The sequence below is a fragment of the Oncorhynchus mykiss genome, chromosome 9 (genome assembly GCF_057628025.1).
Source record: "Oncorhynchus mykiss isolate SJ-2025 chromosome 9, ASM5762802v1, whole genome shotgun sequence".
NCBI classification, from domain to species: Eukaryota; Metazoa; Chordata; class Actinopteri; order Salmoniformes; family Salmonidae; genus Oncorhynchus; species Oncorhynchus mykiss.
Window position 1 is genome coordinate 23,936,764 of NC_143030.1, and position 18,874 is coordinate 23,955,637.

At 41.9% G+C, this 18,874-nt stretch overlaps 1 protein-coding gene across 3 annotated transcripts in view; it reads right to left on the reverse strand.

The window, feature by feature from the left end:
* LOC110531729 (phospholipid-transporting ATPase ABCA1) overlaps window positions 1–18,874 on the reverse strand; it is a 246,423-nt gene that overhangs the window by 208,143 nt on the left and 19,406 nt on the right. For all 3 annotated transcript variants that reach the window (XM_021615071.3, XM_090183773.1, XM_021615072.3), the window contains exons 3-9: window positions 15,795–15,888; window positions 14,758–14,899; window positions 14,386–14,513; window positions 12,550–12,677; window positions 11,268–11,465; window positions 6,048–6,134; window positions 5,556–5,751 (exon numbers count right to left, since the gene is read on the reverse strand). In XM_021615071.3, the coding sequence (XP_021470746.3) occupies window positions 5,556–5,751; window positions 6,048–6,134; window positions 11,268–11,465; window positions 12,550–12,677; window positions 14,386–14,513; window positions 14,758–14,899; window positions 15,795–15,888 (973 nt within the window). The remainder of the gene's footprint in view (window positions 1–5,555; window positions 5,752–6,047; window positions 6,135–11,267; window positions 11,466–12,549; window positions 12,678–14,385; window positions 14,514–14,757; window positions 14,900–15,794; window positions 15,889–18,874) is intronic.

Consider the following 18,874-nt stretch of genomic DNA (forward strand, 5'->3'; position numbering starts at 1 on the left):
TCCCACATGACAAATGTGACCTTTGAAGCATTCATGAATGTCATTTCTAAACATGGTAGAGTGCCATGTCTGAGCTGTGTATACATTACCCAACATTGCTGTTGGACTGCTAAATGGATCCAAGACCACATAATAAGCCCTTTGCACAATAATAATAATAATATGCTATTCCAATCATTATTTAAAATTTTCAGAAACTGAAACACAATTCCTTAAACAGTAAGACAAAATTTACACATTAAAGAAACCTCCTTGGACTGTTCAAAACTGATGTTATCATTCTAGGAACATAGTACTAACACTGTAAGAACATTTAGGGGGGCCTCCCAAGTGGCGCAGTGCTAGCTTGCCACTAGAGATTCTGGGTTCGAGTCCAGGCTCTGTCGCAGCCGGCCGCAATCGGGAGACCCATGGGGAGGCGCACAATTGGCCCAGCGTCGTCCGGGCAACGGGAGGGTTTGGCCAGCAGGGATGTCCTTGTCCCATCGTGCACTAGCGACTCCTGTGGCGGGCCGGGCGCAGTGCACATTGACATGGTCGGCAGGTGTACGATGTTTCCTCCAACACATTGGTGCGGTTGGCTTCCGGATTAAGTGGGCATTGTGTCAAGAAGCAGTGCGGCTTGGTTGGGTTGTGTTTCGGAGGACGCATGGCTCTCGACCTTCGCCTCTCCCGAGTCTATGGGAGTTGCAGCGATGAGACAAAACTGTAACTACCAAATGGATACCATGAAATTGTGGAGAAAAAGTGGGAGCGATGTCAAACATGATTTCTCAGCTCACCTCCAATTCCTTCGAAATGTGTTATTTTGTGTTGAGATTGAAGTATTACTAACAACCTTGTAACATGTACAAAGGTGGGGTCAAATGAAAAGATGGTGAAGAAGAAATTTAGGGAAACTGAGGACCTCTGTGTAGAGCTCCACGACACCATTTGCAGGCCTCGAGACAGGCTATGGTGGAACAACATCGCAGCCTGGATGCTATTGTTACCTCAGCCGTGGAAAAGGCTGTGGACAACATTCTGACACCAAAGATTGCAGCTTTTCGTCGGACGGGGCAACAGTGTCTCCCGACGCCTCCTGTCTCAGCCTCCAGTATTTTATGTCTTGGGGGGCTAGGGTCCAGTTTTTTTTCTCTCTCTCTCTCTCTCTCTCTCTCTCTCTCTCTCTCTCTCTCTCTCTCTCTCTCTCTCTCTCTCTCTCTCTCTCTCTCTCTCTCTCTCTCTCTCTCTCTCTCTCTCTCTCTCTCTCTCTCTCTCTCTCTCTCTCTCTCTCTCTCTCTCTCTCTCTCTCTCTCTCTCTCTCTCTCTCTCTCTCTCTCTCTCTCTCTCTCTCTCTCTCTCTCTCTCTCTCTCTCTCTCTCAGGACCTGAGTCCTAGGACCATGCCTCAGGACTACCTTGCCTGATGACTCCTTGCTGTCCCCACTCCAGTTTCAACTGTTCTGCCTAAGGCTATGGAGCCCTGACCTGTTCACCGGGCGTGCTATCTGCCCCAGACCTGCTTTTTTCAACTCTTTAGAGACAGCAGGAGCGGTACAGATACTCTGAATGATCGGCTATGAAAAGCCAACTGACATTTACTCCTGAGGTGCTGACCTGTTGCACCCTCGACAACCACTCTGATTATTATTATTTGACCCTGCTGGTCATCTATGAACATTTGAACATCTTGGCCATGTTCTGTTATAATCTCCACCCGGCACAGCCAGCCCTCATAGCCTGGTTCTTCTCTAGGTTGCTTCCTAGGTTCTGGCATTTCTAGGGAGTATTTCCTAGCCACTGTGCTTCTACACCTGCATTGCTTACTGTTTGGGGTTTTAGGCTGGGTTTCTGTTCAGTACTTTGTGACATCAGCTGATGTAAGAAGGGGTTTATAAATACATTTGATTGATTGCAGGTCCTGGTAGTCACAGATCCTGAATAAATAAATTACATTTTTAAATATTTGTTATATTGCCTTTTACTCATCAGAAGCTACATTTGATATGCAAAGGAGCAAGTTATTTATGCAGAATTTGGCTTTAACTAAATGGGATTTATTAGACAGAGCTGCTGGAACAACCCGTAACCTTAGAAGAGCTTGGGATGCGGTCAGGGCTCTACAAAAAGGGAAATCTCCCTTGCTTGATGGAACTATATCTGGTTCTATGGGATAAAGTTGATCCCCTGATTTTGGACTCCATTAATTATGCTATTGAGACTGGGTCCTCCATAGGGACCAGAACATTGCATGAATTACTCTGTTACTGCTTTGTTAAAAGGGAGATTGGCTGCAGATAATGTACGCATGTTATTGACATTGCTGACAATTTGCTGACAATTTACGTCACGACCACTCTGTTTTTGTCACTTGATGTTGAAAAGGCATTCAACCGGTTAGAATGGGGATATCTATGGATTGTTTTGGAGCAGTTTGAGTTCAATCATAATTTCATCTCTATGATAAAACCATTATACAACAGTCCGACTGCGTCAGTGACAACTGGTACCTGTCAACCGTCTCCATTTCCAGTACAATGCGGATCTAGACAAGATTGTCCTGTGTCCCCACTGCTGTTTGCTCTGTCACTAGAGCCCTTTGCACAGGCTGTCAGAGAAAGTATGACTATATCTCCAATTGCAATTCATGGGTCTACAAACTTTATCTCACGTCATACAGATGACATCATTCTGTTCCTCTTCAATGTTGGGTCCTCTCTCTCTCATGTACTGGAGTTGTTTGATGAGTTGGCTGGATACAAGATAAACTGGACCAAATCTGTGCTCCTCTAAATGAAGCAGCTATGCTCAGTTACCCTCTTTTGAACCAATAAGCACCAGCTTTACTTATTTGGAGGTTAAAATACATCCTACTTTGCAGAAAATTGTTAGAGACAACTTCTATGGCCTGTTGCAAAACATTAACAAGGATTTGCAGAGGTGGTCTAATCTAACTATTGTTACAGGGCAGAGTTACCCCAGTGAAAATGAATATCTTGCCCCGGGTTAACTTTTTATTCTTTATGATCCCTTTATCGCCACCTCCAACATTTATCTCTAACTTTATATGAAGTGGAAAAGGGGCCAGGATCAAACTCCCTACTTTGCGGCATGCTAAATGCACAGGAGGTTCTCAACTTATATCATTGGGCTTTTCAAATAAGAGCATTACAAGTGTGAATGGACCGTCAATCACTTGTACCTTGGAGAGCTGTTGAATCTGATCTGGTTGAACCACATCAACTAAAACAGTTTGTATTTGCTGGGGTTGGTAGCACAGTTCTGAACTCCGTGAATATATGGAAGAGGGTGTAAAAGTTAATAGGTTGTCAGGTCATCTCCAATATGGAACCATTTCAAATAATTGCAGTTGGACATCCTTTCACACAGGCCTCTTGGTCTTCAAAGGGTGTTTATGTTTTGAAGGTTCACATTTATTTCAAATCAAAAGTATTTCTAAAGCCCTTGTTGTAATCAGCAGATGTCACAAAGAGCTTATACAGAAACCCAGCCTAAAACCCGAAACAGCAAGCAATGCAGATGTAGAAACAGATGTATTTATATTGAGATTGGCTTTGCACAGATTTCAGGATATTAAAGACAACTATTCCCTGCCAGGATCCTCATACTTCCTGCATCTGCAGTTAAGGTCAGCTATGAAGGCTTATGGTGTACCCTGGAATTTGCCCTTGCCACCCAATGGCAGGCTGGATAGGTCCAGATAGGAGTTTTAGAGGGCTAGTAGCAGAGATATATTACACACTTGCGGGGAAGACTTATAAAATATTACCCATGGAGGTGGTATGGGAGTTGGAGAGGATGGGATTAAACCCTGATTGGGATCAGATATGGTCAAATCTGAGTGAGGGATCTAAGAATCTTAGCCAGCTCATTCACTTCAAATTGATTTACAGAAAATATGCAACTCCATATAAACGTTTTCTGATGAAAATAATAAGTCCAAACTGCACACACTGTACAAACAATGTTGTCGGTACTGTTCCCGGGATTGTCCAGTCACACACACATTTTGGAGTGACATATGCTCAGTGCTGTCAATATTGATGATGGTAAGCCTTATCTCAGATCCTTACCTGTGCCTGCTGAATGACGATTCATCTGTATCTTTGACACTTATTCCACATCGAATTCTACTAGCTGGATTTACAGCAGCAAAGAAAACTATTGTGCAGTTACGGTTAAATTCGGGGGTTGGCTCTGGAAATTGACGATATGTTTTCCAGAATATGGCTCATTCGGAATGCACAACAGCAAAACAATAGGGCGATGCAGTCCACAGTGCAGCATGGGCAGGGATATCCTCCGCCCTAAGAGACCGACTGGTTGGCTGACTTACCTCTCTTTTCTTGTTTCTTTTTGACTATCTCTACTATTTGAGAAGTTTGCTACGGGCTGTTGGTGGGAGATGGGTGGAGGCTTGGCCAAACTTGTACATTCAATTGTATTTTACTTCTGTGATTTTTCATGGGCTGGAGCTGCATGTACAGTATAACTCCAAGTATTTTTTTATCAAGGTCAAGGTAGGAGTATTGTATTCATCAGTTTGTTATCCTCGAATTGGCTTAGTGTTTATTCTTTGAAGTGGGGAAAAGATCATGCATTACTAGATGCTGTCAGCAGACTAGTCCCAGATGTTTTGGAATGCTTCTATTTAGGGCCTGGTTTTAATGCTCACGTAGGGGTTTCTTTTCTCTCCACAGTCTCTCTTCCTACCCCACGGTGATGGGTACTCCATGTATAACATTGTTTGGGCCTCACACACAATGGCGCAGCAGTCTAAGGCATTGTATCGTAGTGCAAGAGGCATCACTACAGATCCAGGTTCAGTCCCAGGCTGTGTCGTAGCCAGCCCGTGACCCTGGCCCAGCGTCGTTCGGGTTAGGGGGGGGTTTGGTCGGCCGGCATGTCCTTGTTCCATCGCACTCTAGCGAATCCTTGTGGCGGGCCGGGCGCGCTGACTAATGTCGCCAGTTGTACAGTGTTTCCTCTGACACATTGGTGCGGCTGGCTTCCTGGTTAAGCGAGCAGTGTGTCAAGAAGCATTACGGCTTGACAGGGTCATGTTTCGGAGGATGCATGGCATTCAACCTTCGCTTCTCCCGAGTCCGGACGGGAGTTGCAGTGAAGGGACAAGACTGTAACTACCAATTGAATATCACAAAATTGGGGAGAAAAGGAGTAAAAAAAAACATTGTGTGTTTGGGATCGCACGTGTGTTATGTCTGTTCTTTTCTGTCAATGCAATTTCATTTTTGCAGAAATAATTTTTTGTTGTTGTTGTGTGAACTCAAACTAATTACACAAACAAAGTAAGAACATTGAGGGAATTATCTGTTCACCCTAATACAAATATTGTATGCAGTGTGAATTACGGTTGAGATATGAGCTCCCCTAAATGCAACAAAAGTCAAAGTTTCAGTGGGCTCGAATTGAACCATTCACCTATTTCTTTCAGTTGGACTGACAAGGTGGTAAATATGACAATAAAAGCTTCAACAATTGAAATCAGTATTTGGATAGGTCAAGGCAGAGTGCACTATTAACAATACTTACTGGAATTGCTGCTCCTGGCCTTGTTTTCTGTGTCATTCCTCATCGCTCCAAAAGCAGGGAAATTCATGGTGGTCTTTGTGGAGTTGGAGTTTGATACTTTACCACAAAGTAGGATGTTCAGACTGCCAAATGCATCTGCTCTGAAATCCAGCCTATCAGCGGCCTTGAACAACATTGAGTTCTGCAACTTGTTCATCTGTATTGGTGGGGGTGTCATTGGAGGAAGATGCACAACTACATTTCAGAACATCACAGTATAGTACTTAATCTATTGACTTCAAGACAACAAATTGATATGATTACAACCCAATATCATGCAATTTCTCAATAGACTTGTCTTTAAATTTCCGTTTTTGTTATTGATTACAATGAGTCATACAAGCCCAGGTCACTAGGCGACACAGGTGTTCTCAACAGAAACTAATACTGAATGTTATTGGATTTCCATGTAGGCCCACTGTCCTTCAGATGGTAAATAACTACCACACCCACCTCATCAATCACGGTGAAGGCATCCTCTGTAGTTTTTCTCACTAATCCAAAGGTCTCGGACGGAGCCAAATCCAAAGCTGAAGGTAGCTAAATGAGGGAATAAGAAGTTGATTTAGCAAACATTGTTGATTTATATTCAATATATAATGTGTATTTGTTTGTAACAGGCTCAGTGTTTTAAAGGTTAAATTATGTATTTTACAACTTAATGTTAGATGGTTCCTCAATCTGAATTGCACTGTTGCCCTTATCACTCCCACTGATTTTTAGCTAGCGTTGGTTAAAGTTCGCTCATGTTCGTAGTGGCTATTAAAAAAAAAACATGGATTACAGTTTATTCTAGCCCATAGACTACTTTCACAGTGAGAAACCTTCTAAGATTATGTTGTAAAATACTGTACTTCTCCTTCAAGCTAACACCTCAGATGTTACCTCAAACACCTCAAGTGTTTGCAACAAAACTGGCCGACAGAGAGTAGTTCTGCATTTCCTTTTTCAGGTGCATGTCTTCAGTTTAAAATAATGGTTGCTTGAGGATATACAGCACTATATAAAGTGCTGTTACTGTAACAATCGAAAAACATCTTAGATGCAGCATTTTTCCAACAGTGCCCTCCTTCAAAAGCATTGGGTGCATGAGGCCTGTGGTAAGTGTTAGTCTAAGCAATGTCAAAACCAATATCTTCCCCAACAATGTTTATTGTGGATGTATTTTTATAAAATGGCAGGAATATGATTCATAGCCATACCACATATCTGATGTTAAGAACACAATGGCCCAAGGCAGCCCAGCCACTGCACGTTTCCTTTGAAACGCTATCATTTCCATGTGTCAGGAGTATGCTAACATGAGTCCCCCATTGAACCTTCACTGAGAAAAACAATATAGCTCAAATCCATAGAGGGAGAGTGCTAAAGAGAGAAAATGAATCCTAAATCCCCCAGTTGTATTTATGAAAAGTTTAAGCCACAGAGCATTTACAAATTCAAGGAGGTGTCACTCGAATCCCCATTTATCCTGCAGCCCTCATTGAGTTCTCAGTATATTCATTTTGGTTCAATTTTACCGTCGGCAGCAATACACAAGGAAGCCGAGACGTGCTGATTAGAAAAGCATGGGCATCTCACTTAGGAAATTTGGGATGAAACAGCTTGAAATCACAGCTAAGTAGTCAATGGGCAGAAAGAGAGGTCTTGGGCTGTATCGTATTAATGGCTTGATAAGTAGACCCATGGCACAAGGCAATCTCTCAGAGCCATTGGGTGAACTCTATGATGTTTCGTTCTTGATCTGTCATTTCTCAGCTGTGTTTCCAAGGGAGGCTAGAGCATGGAATGGTGTTACAAAAATAGAACATTCATTTCATTGTGGACTCAGAAACCACAAAGGTTACCAAGACAGTGACCTTACTAGATGTAATGGGAACTTTAATGGATACTGTAACTTCAGAAGGAATGCCCCCAAAAGAACCTCCTCAGATTTCTGTTGTTTCAGAGTTCATAACATCCAAGCACCCTAAGCACCTTAAGTAATAGCTCTGTAATTTACTGTACTTTCACAACACAGTATGACTGGTTACTACAATACATTTACCATGTGATGGGGGCTATATCTTAATGTTGTTTCAGAATGTGTAGTTGATTCTGTTGATGCTATTGACGTCATACAGTTTATTCGGAAAGTATTTAGACCCCTTGACGTCTTACATATTTTGATAAGTGGACAGCCTTATTCTAAAATGGATTAAATAAAAACAATGCTCATCAATCTACACACAGTACCACATAATGACAAAGCAAAAACTGTTTTTTAGAAATGTGTATAAATTTATGACAAAAAATAAACTGAAATATCACATTAAAATAAGTATTCAGACCCTTTACTCAGTACTTTGTTGAAGCACCTTTGGCAGTGATTACAGCCGAGTCTTCTTGGGTATGATGCCACAAGCTTGGCACACCTGTATTTGGGGAGTTTCTCCCATTCTTCTCTGCAGATCCTCTCAAGCTCTGTCAGGTTGGATGGGGAGTGTTGCTGCACAGCTATTTTCAGGTCTCTCCAGAGATCAATTGGGTTCAAGTCTGGGCTCTGGCTGGCCACTCAAGGACATTCAGAAACTTGTCCTGAAGCCACTCCTGCGTTGTCCTGGCTGTGTGCTTAGGGTTGTTGTCCTGTTGGAAGGGGAACCTTCGCCTCAGTCTGAACACTCTGGAGCAGGTTTTATCAAGGGTCTTTCTGTACTTTGCTCCCATCATCTTTCCCTCAATCCTGACTAGTCTCCCAGTCCCTGCCATTGTAAAACATCCCAACAGCATGATGCTGGCACCATCATTATGGAGAGTCTTCCTACCCAGGAAGACTCGAGGCCGTAATTGCAAAGTTTTTGCTTTGTCTTTATGGGATATTATGTGTAGATTGATGAGGAAAAGAAACAATTTAATCAATTTTAGAATAAGGTTTTAACGTAACAAAATATGTAAAAGGTCACAGGGTCTGAGTACTTTCCAAATGCACTTTATATTGCACTGGTTCCACCAGCCATCAGTATTATCAGGACTTTGTGTTCTTATGTATTCCTGTGTGTCTTTATTGTCCCTGTAGCTATGTGCCCAATGCTGGTGACAATTCCAATTTCTCCTCTGGGGATAATTAACTTTTATTCAAGTAAATTATTCTATGTTTAAAACACACTACCAACCACTTTGTTTTCCAGAAAATATCCACGTTGCAAAAGTAATATTTCTAAGCTACTGTAATGTGCACCTGGACCCTTGTAAGACAAGAAGATAGCACCGGTTACTTTCTGTACAATGCTCCCTATAACCTCACTATATTGTGCTCTGTGTTCCCTTAAAAATATATATTATGTCTCAACACAACTAAATCACCCACTACCACTCAATGCTGTCTCGATAAACCCAGACTAAATTTTTTTATTTCTAAAGTCCCTTTCTTTATGTATTTGTTATCACCACTTTTCTTCAACCCCAAGCTCTCAGTGTGTGAAAGGGTATTTTTTTCTCCCCTCCATTTTGCTCAGGGGAGCCAGATGACTTTTTTTTGCCATATCTTGTCTGGCATTTTCTTCGATGACTGAAAATGCCTCCAAGCTTAAGTTGTTCAAATGGCTTTTTTTCCCCTCCATGAACTTCTTGCCTCATCACTTATTCATTGCTTTTGCTGTCCCACAAATTTTCTCTCAAAGATAAACTGGGAAGGGAAGTGGACTCTTGTCGCCTCTACAGGAAGTAAGGTTTCAATGAAATCCAGCAAATATCAATGCTAAATAAATCTAATTGTTTCTACTTTACAACGGTTAGTGGAGACCAAGAGAGGAGGAGCATAGAGAAAAAAATTAAATTAAGAGGTCGTACAGACATTTGGCCTCTGGTGCTCTTGAGCCAAAAGGGGTCCCGTAAATGGACAGATATTGGCCAGATATGACCTAATTTGACTAAAAGGTATATAACTCCCCACGCCCATGAGCAAAAGCATATTGTTAGCCAAAAACAAAGGATTGTGTGGTTTCTTGCGTTAAGTGACAAAACATCACAAAAGCATCTTTAATGAAGCGCAAAGCTCAGCTTCTCAGGCTTAGGAAAAATCTCCCTCACCTTGGGTTTTAATCAAACATACTTTGCCCCCACAGCCATCCAGACCGTTATATCATCATGCCAACGTAATATATACGTTTCTAATTTTGTCAGAAAGTCGTTGTCATTGCAAGTTAAAGCGTAACGTTAGATAGCTAGCTAACGTTAGCTGGCTGGTTCGCTAGATCTGTGTAGTAATATCTCAGAAAGTAATTTGCATTGCTAGTTATAGCCTAATGTTAGCTAGTTAACTAACATTGGAACCTAGTTGGCTATCTTTAGCTAGCTAGGACAATCTGTTTTGTATTGCTAGTACTCTATGGATTGGGATTATGGTTCATTGCTTAGCTAGCTGCATGTCTAAACAAAAGACTCCAAGTTAAAGCGTACTGTTAGCTAGCTAATGTTAGCTGGCTGGCTCATTAGCTAATATTCTTGAGACTAACATATTTCAAAGGTGCAATAAACCAAGCAGGTTAAAATGGTGAGTGCCTTTGACAGTTTTGACCGCAGGAGGCTCTGTTTGGTGCAAGATTGAAAAAGTGAACTCATGCACTGGAGTCAATGAGGTACAAGACACAAGATTCAGTAAGGAAAGTACTCCGGAGAGTGCAATCTAGAACATAAACCCAAATGGTTGCCAACTCCACACACTCATGGCAAAATCTATAGATATAGTGCTGTCAGTATAGTGCTGTCAGGTCCGTCATTATTGGCACCATTGGAAAAAAAAGAGTGAAATAAATAATACACACACTGAGTTATAAAGTATGCACATTATTTGTTTTACTACTATATTATTTTAAACGAATACAATTAAACCCAAATAGATTTTGTTACACAAGTAATATTTTTTTCTCTCAAAAAGATAGGGGTCAAAATGATAGGCAACACTCTTTTCAATACCTGTCAATATCTCACCTTACGAGAATAATGGCACTAAGCATTTTTCTAAAATGTTTTATGAGATTGAAGAACACGTTGGGATCTTAGACCATTCTTAGACCATTCCTACATATATAATCTTTCCAGATCCTTGATATCCTTCGTCTGCACTTATGGGATGCCCTCTTCCATTGAAAACCATTAGGTTCAAGTCCAGAGACCAATATGGCCTTTGCAAAATGTTGTTCTTTGTGGATTTTGATGTGCTTGGGGTTATTGTCTTGCTACAATATCCACTTGTGGCCAAGTTTCAGCCTCCTGGCAGAGGCAACCAGGATTTAGGTTAAAAAGTCCTGGTACTGGGCAAAATACAGGATCAAAATAACCAAATAATATTAAAGATCCACCACCATATTTTACAGTAGGTATAGGGTTCTTTTCTGCATTTGATTCATCTTTGATGCCAAACCCACCACTGGTGCTCATGTCATCTGACCATACGGTACTAATCGCCAATACCGTTTAGCAAACTCTAAGCGTTTACATTTGTTGGATGACATAAAAAAGAGCTATTTGGCAGTAGCTAACATAGATTTCAAACAATTAAGAGCCACAAAGAGAAAAGGTCAATTAAGAAGCAAGTAAAATACACAATTACATCTTTATGTCACAATGAAGTAAACAGCACAATCAAGTCACATTTACATAATTGAGTGGTAGACCTAATTTGATTTGACTTACATTGGTGAGCATTTTCCTTGGATCCAGGTTTTGTAGGAAAACTTCTCTGGTTTGTCTCAGCTGCTGTGCTGTGAGGGAGCAGCTGACTTTCTGAAAGGCCTCCTTGTCAAAGGCGCTGGTGAATTCCACGTATCTATCAAGAGCTGTTCCACTGCAAAGGGTGATCCTCAGATCGTCTTGCCTTGAAATGCCCATCATCTGGTGAAAGGACAGGATGAGCATCAGAAGTGTTAGACGTAAAATAGAAACCCATCTGATTCAGCTTTCTTACCTAGACTTTTATTTGTGTACTTTACACACACACAAGCACACACACACCAAGCAGCCTTGTCAGCGAGGAGCGTATAGCCTGGCACAAATAATAGTCTTCCTCCTCCTCGTCTGACATCAGTTAGAACATGGCAAGGTATCGATGTGGAACATCTGAAGGGGCCACTCACAGATCACACTTATCGCTACAACAGCTGCATTTCACCCGAACACAAACGTGCCAGGTAGAGCAGTGTTTCTCAATCAACTCCTGGGGTACCCCCAATGTGTGACATTTGTGGTTTAGCTCAGCGCTAACACATCCAATTTCATTATTCAAGTGCTTGGGGATTGGTTGATTAGTTGAACCAAGTGTGTTAATGCTGGGCTATAACAACGATGTGCACCCCTAAGAATCGATTGAGAAACATTGACTTCTTAAACTGTAAATTCTCTGCAAAGTCATACAGTATGTCTCCCCTGAATCGATTGGAACAGTCAAGAAATGATGTCCTTGCAATGCATTATTTTCAATCATATGGGTAGGTAGGTAGCCTAGAGGTTGGAGAGGCAGACCTGAAGCCAGAAGAGCATGTGGGAGAGGGGGTTGACAGAAGAGCAGAAGATTCATTTTGGATTGAAGATTTGCGTTGTGTTTGTTAAAGATGCACTACGCATAAATCCCCTCCGGCATTTCCTGGTTGCTAAAATTCTAATAGTTCACCTAATTTCAGTTTATTGTACCATCTAAACAGTTGTGAAATATATTTTCCATAACCACAAATATTGTATTTTCTGTTGTTTGAAGATGGTGTACAAAACCGAAAGCAAAAAGACACAAAAACAAACCTTAAGAACAGGAAGCATAGAAATAGTGCACATAGAAGATATCTACGGTTTCTTAGACTTGCTTTCAATGAGAATGACAGATCTATAATGTGTATTTGTTCAGGTCACCCAAAACGTTATATCTTGTTGTTGTTTCCTGACCACTCTGCAGTACTATGCTGTGAAAAAAGTTATGCTGACTCACCTCATTCAGGCGAATATTTGAGGTAATCAGACCGTCGGCTACCGTCGATGACAGGGACAAGTTTTCCCTCAGATATGTGGTGAACATTTCATTGTCATTCAGGATACTTCTCAGAGGAATGGGCTGACCTTAAACATAAAGAGCGAGAACAAGTAGTGTGCTTTCACTCGGGCAGAATTCGAATGGATCTGGGAAGAAAACTATTTTTGAGGGAGCTGTATCAGTTTGTTTTTGATAGACAGGCATGTAAAACAGTATACTCCATAGGTGTGGCGAACATCAAAGATGGGTTTGGAAAATGTGATGTTCCTTACTCATTTGATATTGACAGCATCCTACTGATATATTTAAGTGTAGCATTTCCCAAACTGCTTTGCTTTGCTTTTTTTTGTTTAACAATCACTTTGAGGGGCATTTGGTCGTAATCAGAGTTGAAATTGCATTGTATTCCACAGGTGAATGTTGCAATAAAACGTGGATAAGAGCGAGGGAGGGTCGCCAGAGGAATTGTTTTAGTGGGAGCTGGCATATCGTTGCTAAACATGCATCAGTCAGTTAAGCAGTCATTTTGTACTGATTAGATGCCCACTGATAGTCTTGGTCGAAATGACAACATCAAAACCAATCGACTGTTTAATGTAATCCTCCCCGCTTAGACTGGTGAGAATGTCTGGGTGCAGATCACAAGCCAAAGACAGCCCATTACTACTTCACTCCACAATGTTTATCTCTTAGGCTACATGGTTCGTTGAGTATTCTCAAGAAATCTGCTTTTGAAACAAACTCATGAGTAGCGATATTGGAGAATATGCAGAGAACATTTTGACTTGAGCCACATACATGGCATTGTAATATGGTAGAAAATAAATGATAGTATGGACCTATGACGTTTAATTCATGCTTATAGGAATTCAAGGTAGAGATACTAATCCTGTCCTTATACTCTTACTAAAACTACTACTTCCTCTGTCATTATCATTTTCAACACCATCAATAAGGTAGGACAACATGACACTTGTACAGGTCGAAACAAAAACATGCTCTGGGCTCTGTCTGAACTTGGTTACCGGGCGAGATTGGAGTCCCCACCCCAACACCTTTCAACATCTCCGGTGAGAAGCACAACACAATCACCTTTGCCATTTATATCCCTTTGATATCCCTCTGCCTCTCCCTTGTGTTGTATGACCTTTCGCCATGTCGCCTCAGACAGCGTATCCCATTAATTAAGCCGTGCCTTAGATCTCTGATGGATTTAATCTTGTATATTACGAGCCTGTGACCCCAAAATGCAAATACGGTTTTGGGTGCGCCTCAACAATGGCTGGGCCCACTTTTCCCTATTTGCAAATTAGGTGCCTTGTGAAAATCTGAATATCATCAGGCTAAATGAGCCTAATGCAAAGTAGCAACTTATGAAGATAAACGATCTGCCACTCCACACGGCAAATTAGATCATAAATAATCAGTTGTCATTGTTTTTTCGAGTGATCTCAGAGAATAACAAATCCTCCAAACTGTCACCCTTGTGAATGGGCTACTCTAGTTGATAAAGGGCCGTGGTCAAATCTATGGCAAAGTGATTGTCAGTCTGGTAAAGTATTATACTGTTCCAATTACTGCTGAGCCATTAGTCAGTGGCTGTAAAAGCTTTATTATTCATGAGATATTCAAGGTTTGGCTTAGAACTTAGTTCATTAATATGGTCCTCAGTGTATTGAACAGTGAGTACAGGATCAGTTAGGTTGGTGTGCTAAAGTAGATCATCAATGCAATGGGCTCATGATTTTCTAGAAAAACTGTATGAACAATTTGAAAACGGTTCAAACTCTGTACCTTTTTCACGGTTAGATGTCGGTAGAATCAAAACCCACTGGTCCACATCATCGGAAAGCGTCTGGATCTTGGTTAAGATGGATCTGTTCGCCAGAAGTGACTGTAACTCGATCAACATCCCAGCAATTCTGGTTGGACAGAGGAAGAATATAAAAAGTCTTAGACTTTTGCATGGCTAAATGAAAGATAGCTAATAGGCCTACTTCAAATGTGATGTAACTCACTTTCTAAAGGAACATCAACGGCTAACTGACTACCAAAACCTGTCATTATCAAGGTGAAATAATGTAACTCAAACTAGGATCATTTACAGTAAATTTGGAAATTGTCACTGTAGGTAAATGGCTTGAAAACGGATGCCCCTCTACATACATGGAATTGTTGAAGTTGTTGACTTGTCCCGGTGCTTCTCCTGGCGTGGAATGGTTTACACATGGGTTGTCTATGTTACACATCATGCCTTGAAGCCAAGGCAGCACCCCGGCGGAAGGCATGGCTTTATTTGGATAATGACCTTGAACCCAAAAAATAAGCTATAATTTTCATCCATACATGAGCACCTAAACGTCCTCATCCTCCATCATCTTTCTGCAGCTTTCTGCAGTGTCCTCAGATGATGGCTTCAATTAGGGAATTGCCAAGTGTGTGTGTTCATGTTCTGTGTCAGCTGACTTGTGTGGCAGTGTCAGCTGACTCGGCGGCCATCTTGCGTACTCCCTTATCCACTTTAATAGGGTTTTCACTAGATGGTATACAGCTATGGTCAGAAGTGACTTTTCGAAGCCGGTTAGGAGAATTTTCGCAGCAAGTTAGGATAAATAACGTAACAGGTTAGGAGAAGGGTTAGGCTTATCTAAAATGCAAAAATTATCCCAGACGCAACTCAAATATGTATATTTCGATGTCACTTTGACATAAGCTGCACTTTGACATAAGCCCATCTAGCCATTACCCTTGGATTTGACATGTCAGGTGAACTCACAACAAGTATGGTGTACATTTTAGGACACCCATTCTCCACCTGACCAAACGTCCCTACTTCCTACTCATACTTTATGTCAAAGGGAGTAGGGGTGTCCGAAAATGTACATTATACTAATGAGAGTTTGTAGGAAGAGTGATACTGAACAGTGTGTCATAGTCGTAGGTATGACATTTGCTGGGCCACGGTGACATTGCTACTTTTATCAGGTGACAAAGTTACAGCAGCGATTGGAGAAAGGAAGGGACACGCTTGCATTTCACAATTAGAAACATTGTAATTGTAGTGCAATAAATTTCGTTTTGGGGGAATTGAAATAGTGTCACATTTGGCATATGATTTGTGAGCCTATAGTTTATTTGTGAAGCATCTATTTAAGTTGTAAATACTTTATGCAGTTTGCTTAAACTGGGACCATTCTACTTACATTCGCCCTGGTAAATGGGTTGGCTGGTTGATCTCACCCAGACCAGGATGAAGAACAGAAAGAGAGGCCACAACAGCTCCACCACCAGACGCACCTGAATTGAAGATGAAGTAGACAGATTACCTCATGTTTAATCATATTATATCATAGTACAGTATATTACCTCATGAATCCCATTCTAGTCTCTGTGTTTGTGTTGCTAATGCCTGTGTTCTAGCCCTAAATGATAGGGGTTGACACTTGTTTCTGTGTTGCTGAAGTGGAGATGGGGTCACATTGTTTGTGGTCACAATAAAATACATTGTCTATTCAAATCGGCATGCCAAATGCATAGACTTCTGCAACAAATGCCATATAATCTAATATGAATAACATGCCATGCATGTTATGTTATGACATTTACTGTCCACAATAAATGTTTTGAAACGGTGGTGAAACATAACTAGCAAACCAACAATGATCAAATGCTTAAATACATTCGCAGAATGGCTGATCATTTTCTTGCCTGTTCATCAATTGCGTATTTTAGACCCACTTTTGCAAAACCATAAATGCAATTGTCATCAATGAGTACAACATTCACTCTAAAGTGTTCTGTTCACAGAATATCAACAGGTAGTTTTCATCAGAAGAGAAAAAAAGGTTTGCAAATGTGTTCTCTATTTCCAGCTATCAGTATGTACTACTACACAACATTGTATATGGCTTTAACAGTAGAACACCAGGTACAATATCGGGAAAGATCTGAAGAGATGGTAAGATAATAAAGTGGAGTCACTCCTAAGTTATCTCCAACACTGTGACTTTCCATTATAGAGCTTTGCTTTGGTGTGGACTGTGGCCTATACATTCATATCAGTTGTGGTTCCTCCATTGTATTCACCTTTCCTTGTTTCTACTGGGGAGTGTGTTTCTGCTTGCCGTCGGAACGTCCAAGCCTATGTACAGTTTTGAATACATGGACTTGGATTGTGATGACACTAATGAATGACAGTGGAAAGGAAGTCCACAAATTAACTTTTAACAAGGCACACCGGTTAATTGAAATGCATTCCAGATGACTACCTCATGAAGCTGGTTGAGGGAATGCCAAGAGTGTGCAAAGCTGTCATCGTAGCAAAGGGTGGCTACTTTGAAGAAACTCAAATATGAGTAGGTGTGTCCAAACTTTTGACTGGTACTGTACATAAAAAAATAGTAATTTTGCATAATTCTGCACCTTTTGATAGTTGCATTACACATTTTGATCATCACGATTTAGGGACTTCAAAGAAAACAATTTGATAACTAGGATTTTTAAAATGACAGAATAACTTTGTTTTGTCAGATTTGACTCAAGATCAAATCAAATCAATTCAAATCATATTTTATTGGTCACATACACATATTTAGCAGACATTATTGTGGGTGTAGCGAAATGCTTGTGTTCCTAGCGCCAACAGGGCAGTAGTATCTAACAATTCACAACAATCTACAAACATCTAAAAGTAAAGGAATGGAATTTAGAAACGCATAACTATTAGGACGAGCAATGTCGGCGAGGCATTGACTAAAATACTGTAGAATAGAATGCAGTATATACATATGAGATGAGTAAACCAGTATGTAAACATTATTACAGTGACTAGAGTTCCATTATTAAAGAGACCAGAGATTCCATGTGTATGTATGTAGTGCAGCAGCCTCTAAGGTGCAGGGTTGAGTAACCGAGTGGTAGCCGGTCTGTGTGGGTGGACCATTTCAGGTTGTCAGAGATGTGTACGCCGAGGAACTTGAAGCGTTCCACCTTCTCCACTGTGGTCCCGTCAATGTGGATAGGGGCGTACTCTCTCTTCTGTTTCCTGATGTCCATGATCAGCTCATTCAGTCATAGGTGAACAGGGAGTACAGGAGGGGGCTGAGCACGCACCCTTGTGGATCCCCTGTGTTGAGCATCAGCGAAGTGGAGGTGTTGTTTCCTGCCTTCACCACCCAAGCTTAATGATGAGTTTGGAGGGTACTAGGGTGTTGAAGGCTGAGTTATAGTCAATGAACAGCATTCTTATTTAGGTATTGAAGTTGGTCTAGGGTGTCAAGTAAGGTGGAGGTGATATGATCCTTAACTAGCCTTTCAAAGCATGATGACAGAAGTGAGTGCTACGGGGCGATAGTCATTTATTTCAGTTATCTTTGATTTCTTGGGTACATGAACACTGGTAGACATCTTGAAGCAAGTGGGGACAGCAGACTGGGATAGGGAGAGATTGAATATGTCCATAAAAACACTCCAGCCAGCTGGTCAGCGCATGCTGAGGAGGCGGCTAGGGATGCCGTCTGTTCTAGTAGCCTTGACACACTTAAATGTCTTACTGACGTTGGCCATGGAGAACAAGAGCCCACAGTCCTTGGGAGCGGACCGCATCGGTGGCACTGTGTTATTCTTAAAGCGGGCGAAGGTGTTTAGCTGATCTGGGAGCAAGACGCCGGTGTTCAGTAGCAAGACGCCGGTGTTCGGGAGCAAGACGCCGGTGTTCGGGAGCAAGACGCCGGTGTTCGGCAAGACGCCGGTGTTCGGGAGCAAGACGCCGGTGTTCGGGAGCAAGACGCCGGTGTTCGGGAGCAAGACGCCGGTGTTCGGGAGCAAGACCCCGATGTTCGGGAGCAAGACGCCGGTGTTCGGGAGCAAGTCGCCGGTGTTCGGGAGCAAGACCCTGGTGTTCGGGAGCAAGACGCCGGTGTTCGGGAGCAAGACCCCGGTGTTCGGGAGCAAGACGCCGGTGTTCGGGAGCAAGACGCCGGTGTTCGGGAGAAAGACGCAGGTGTTCGGGAGCAAGACGCCGGTGTTCGGGAGCAAGACCCCGATGTTCGGGAGCAAGACGCCGGTGTTCGGGAGCAAGACGCCGGTGTTCGGGAGCAAGACGCCGGTGTTCGGGAGCAAGACGCCGGTGTTCGGGAGCAAGACGCCGGTGTTCACGACGTGGCTAGTTTTCCCTTTATAGTCTATGATTGTCTGTTGACCCTGCCACATATATCTTGTGTCTGACCCACTGAACTGCGATTCCACTTTGTCTCTGTACTGACGTTTTGCCTGTTTGCATTAA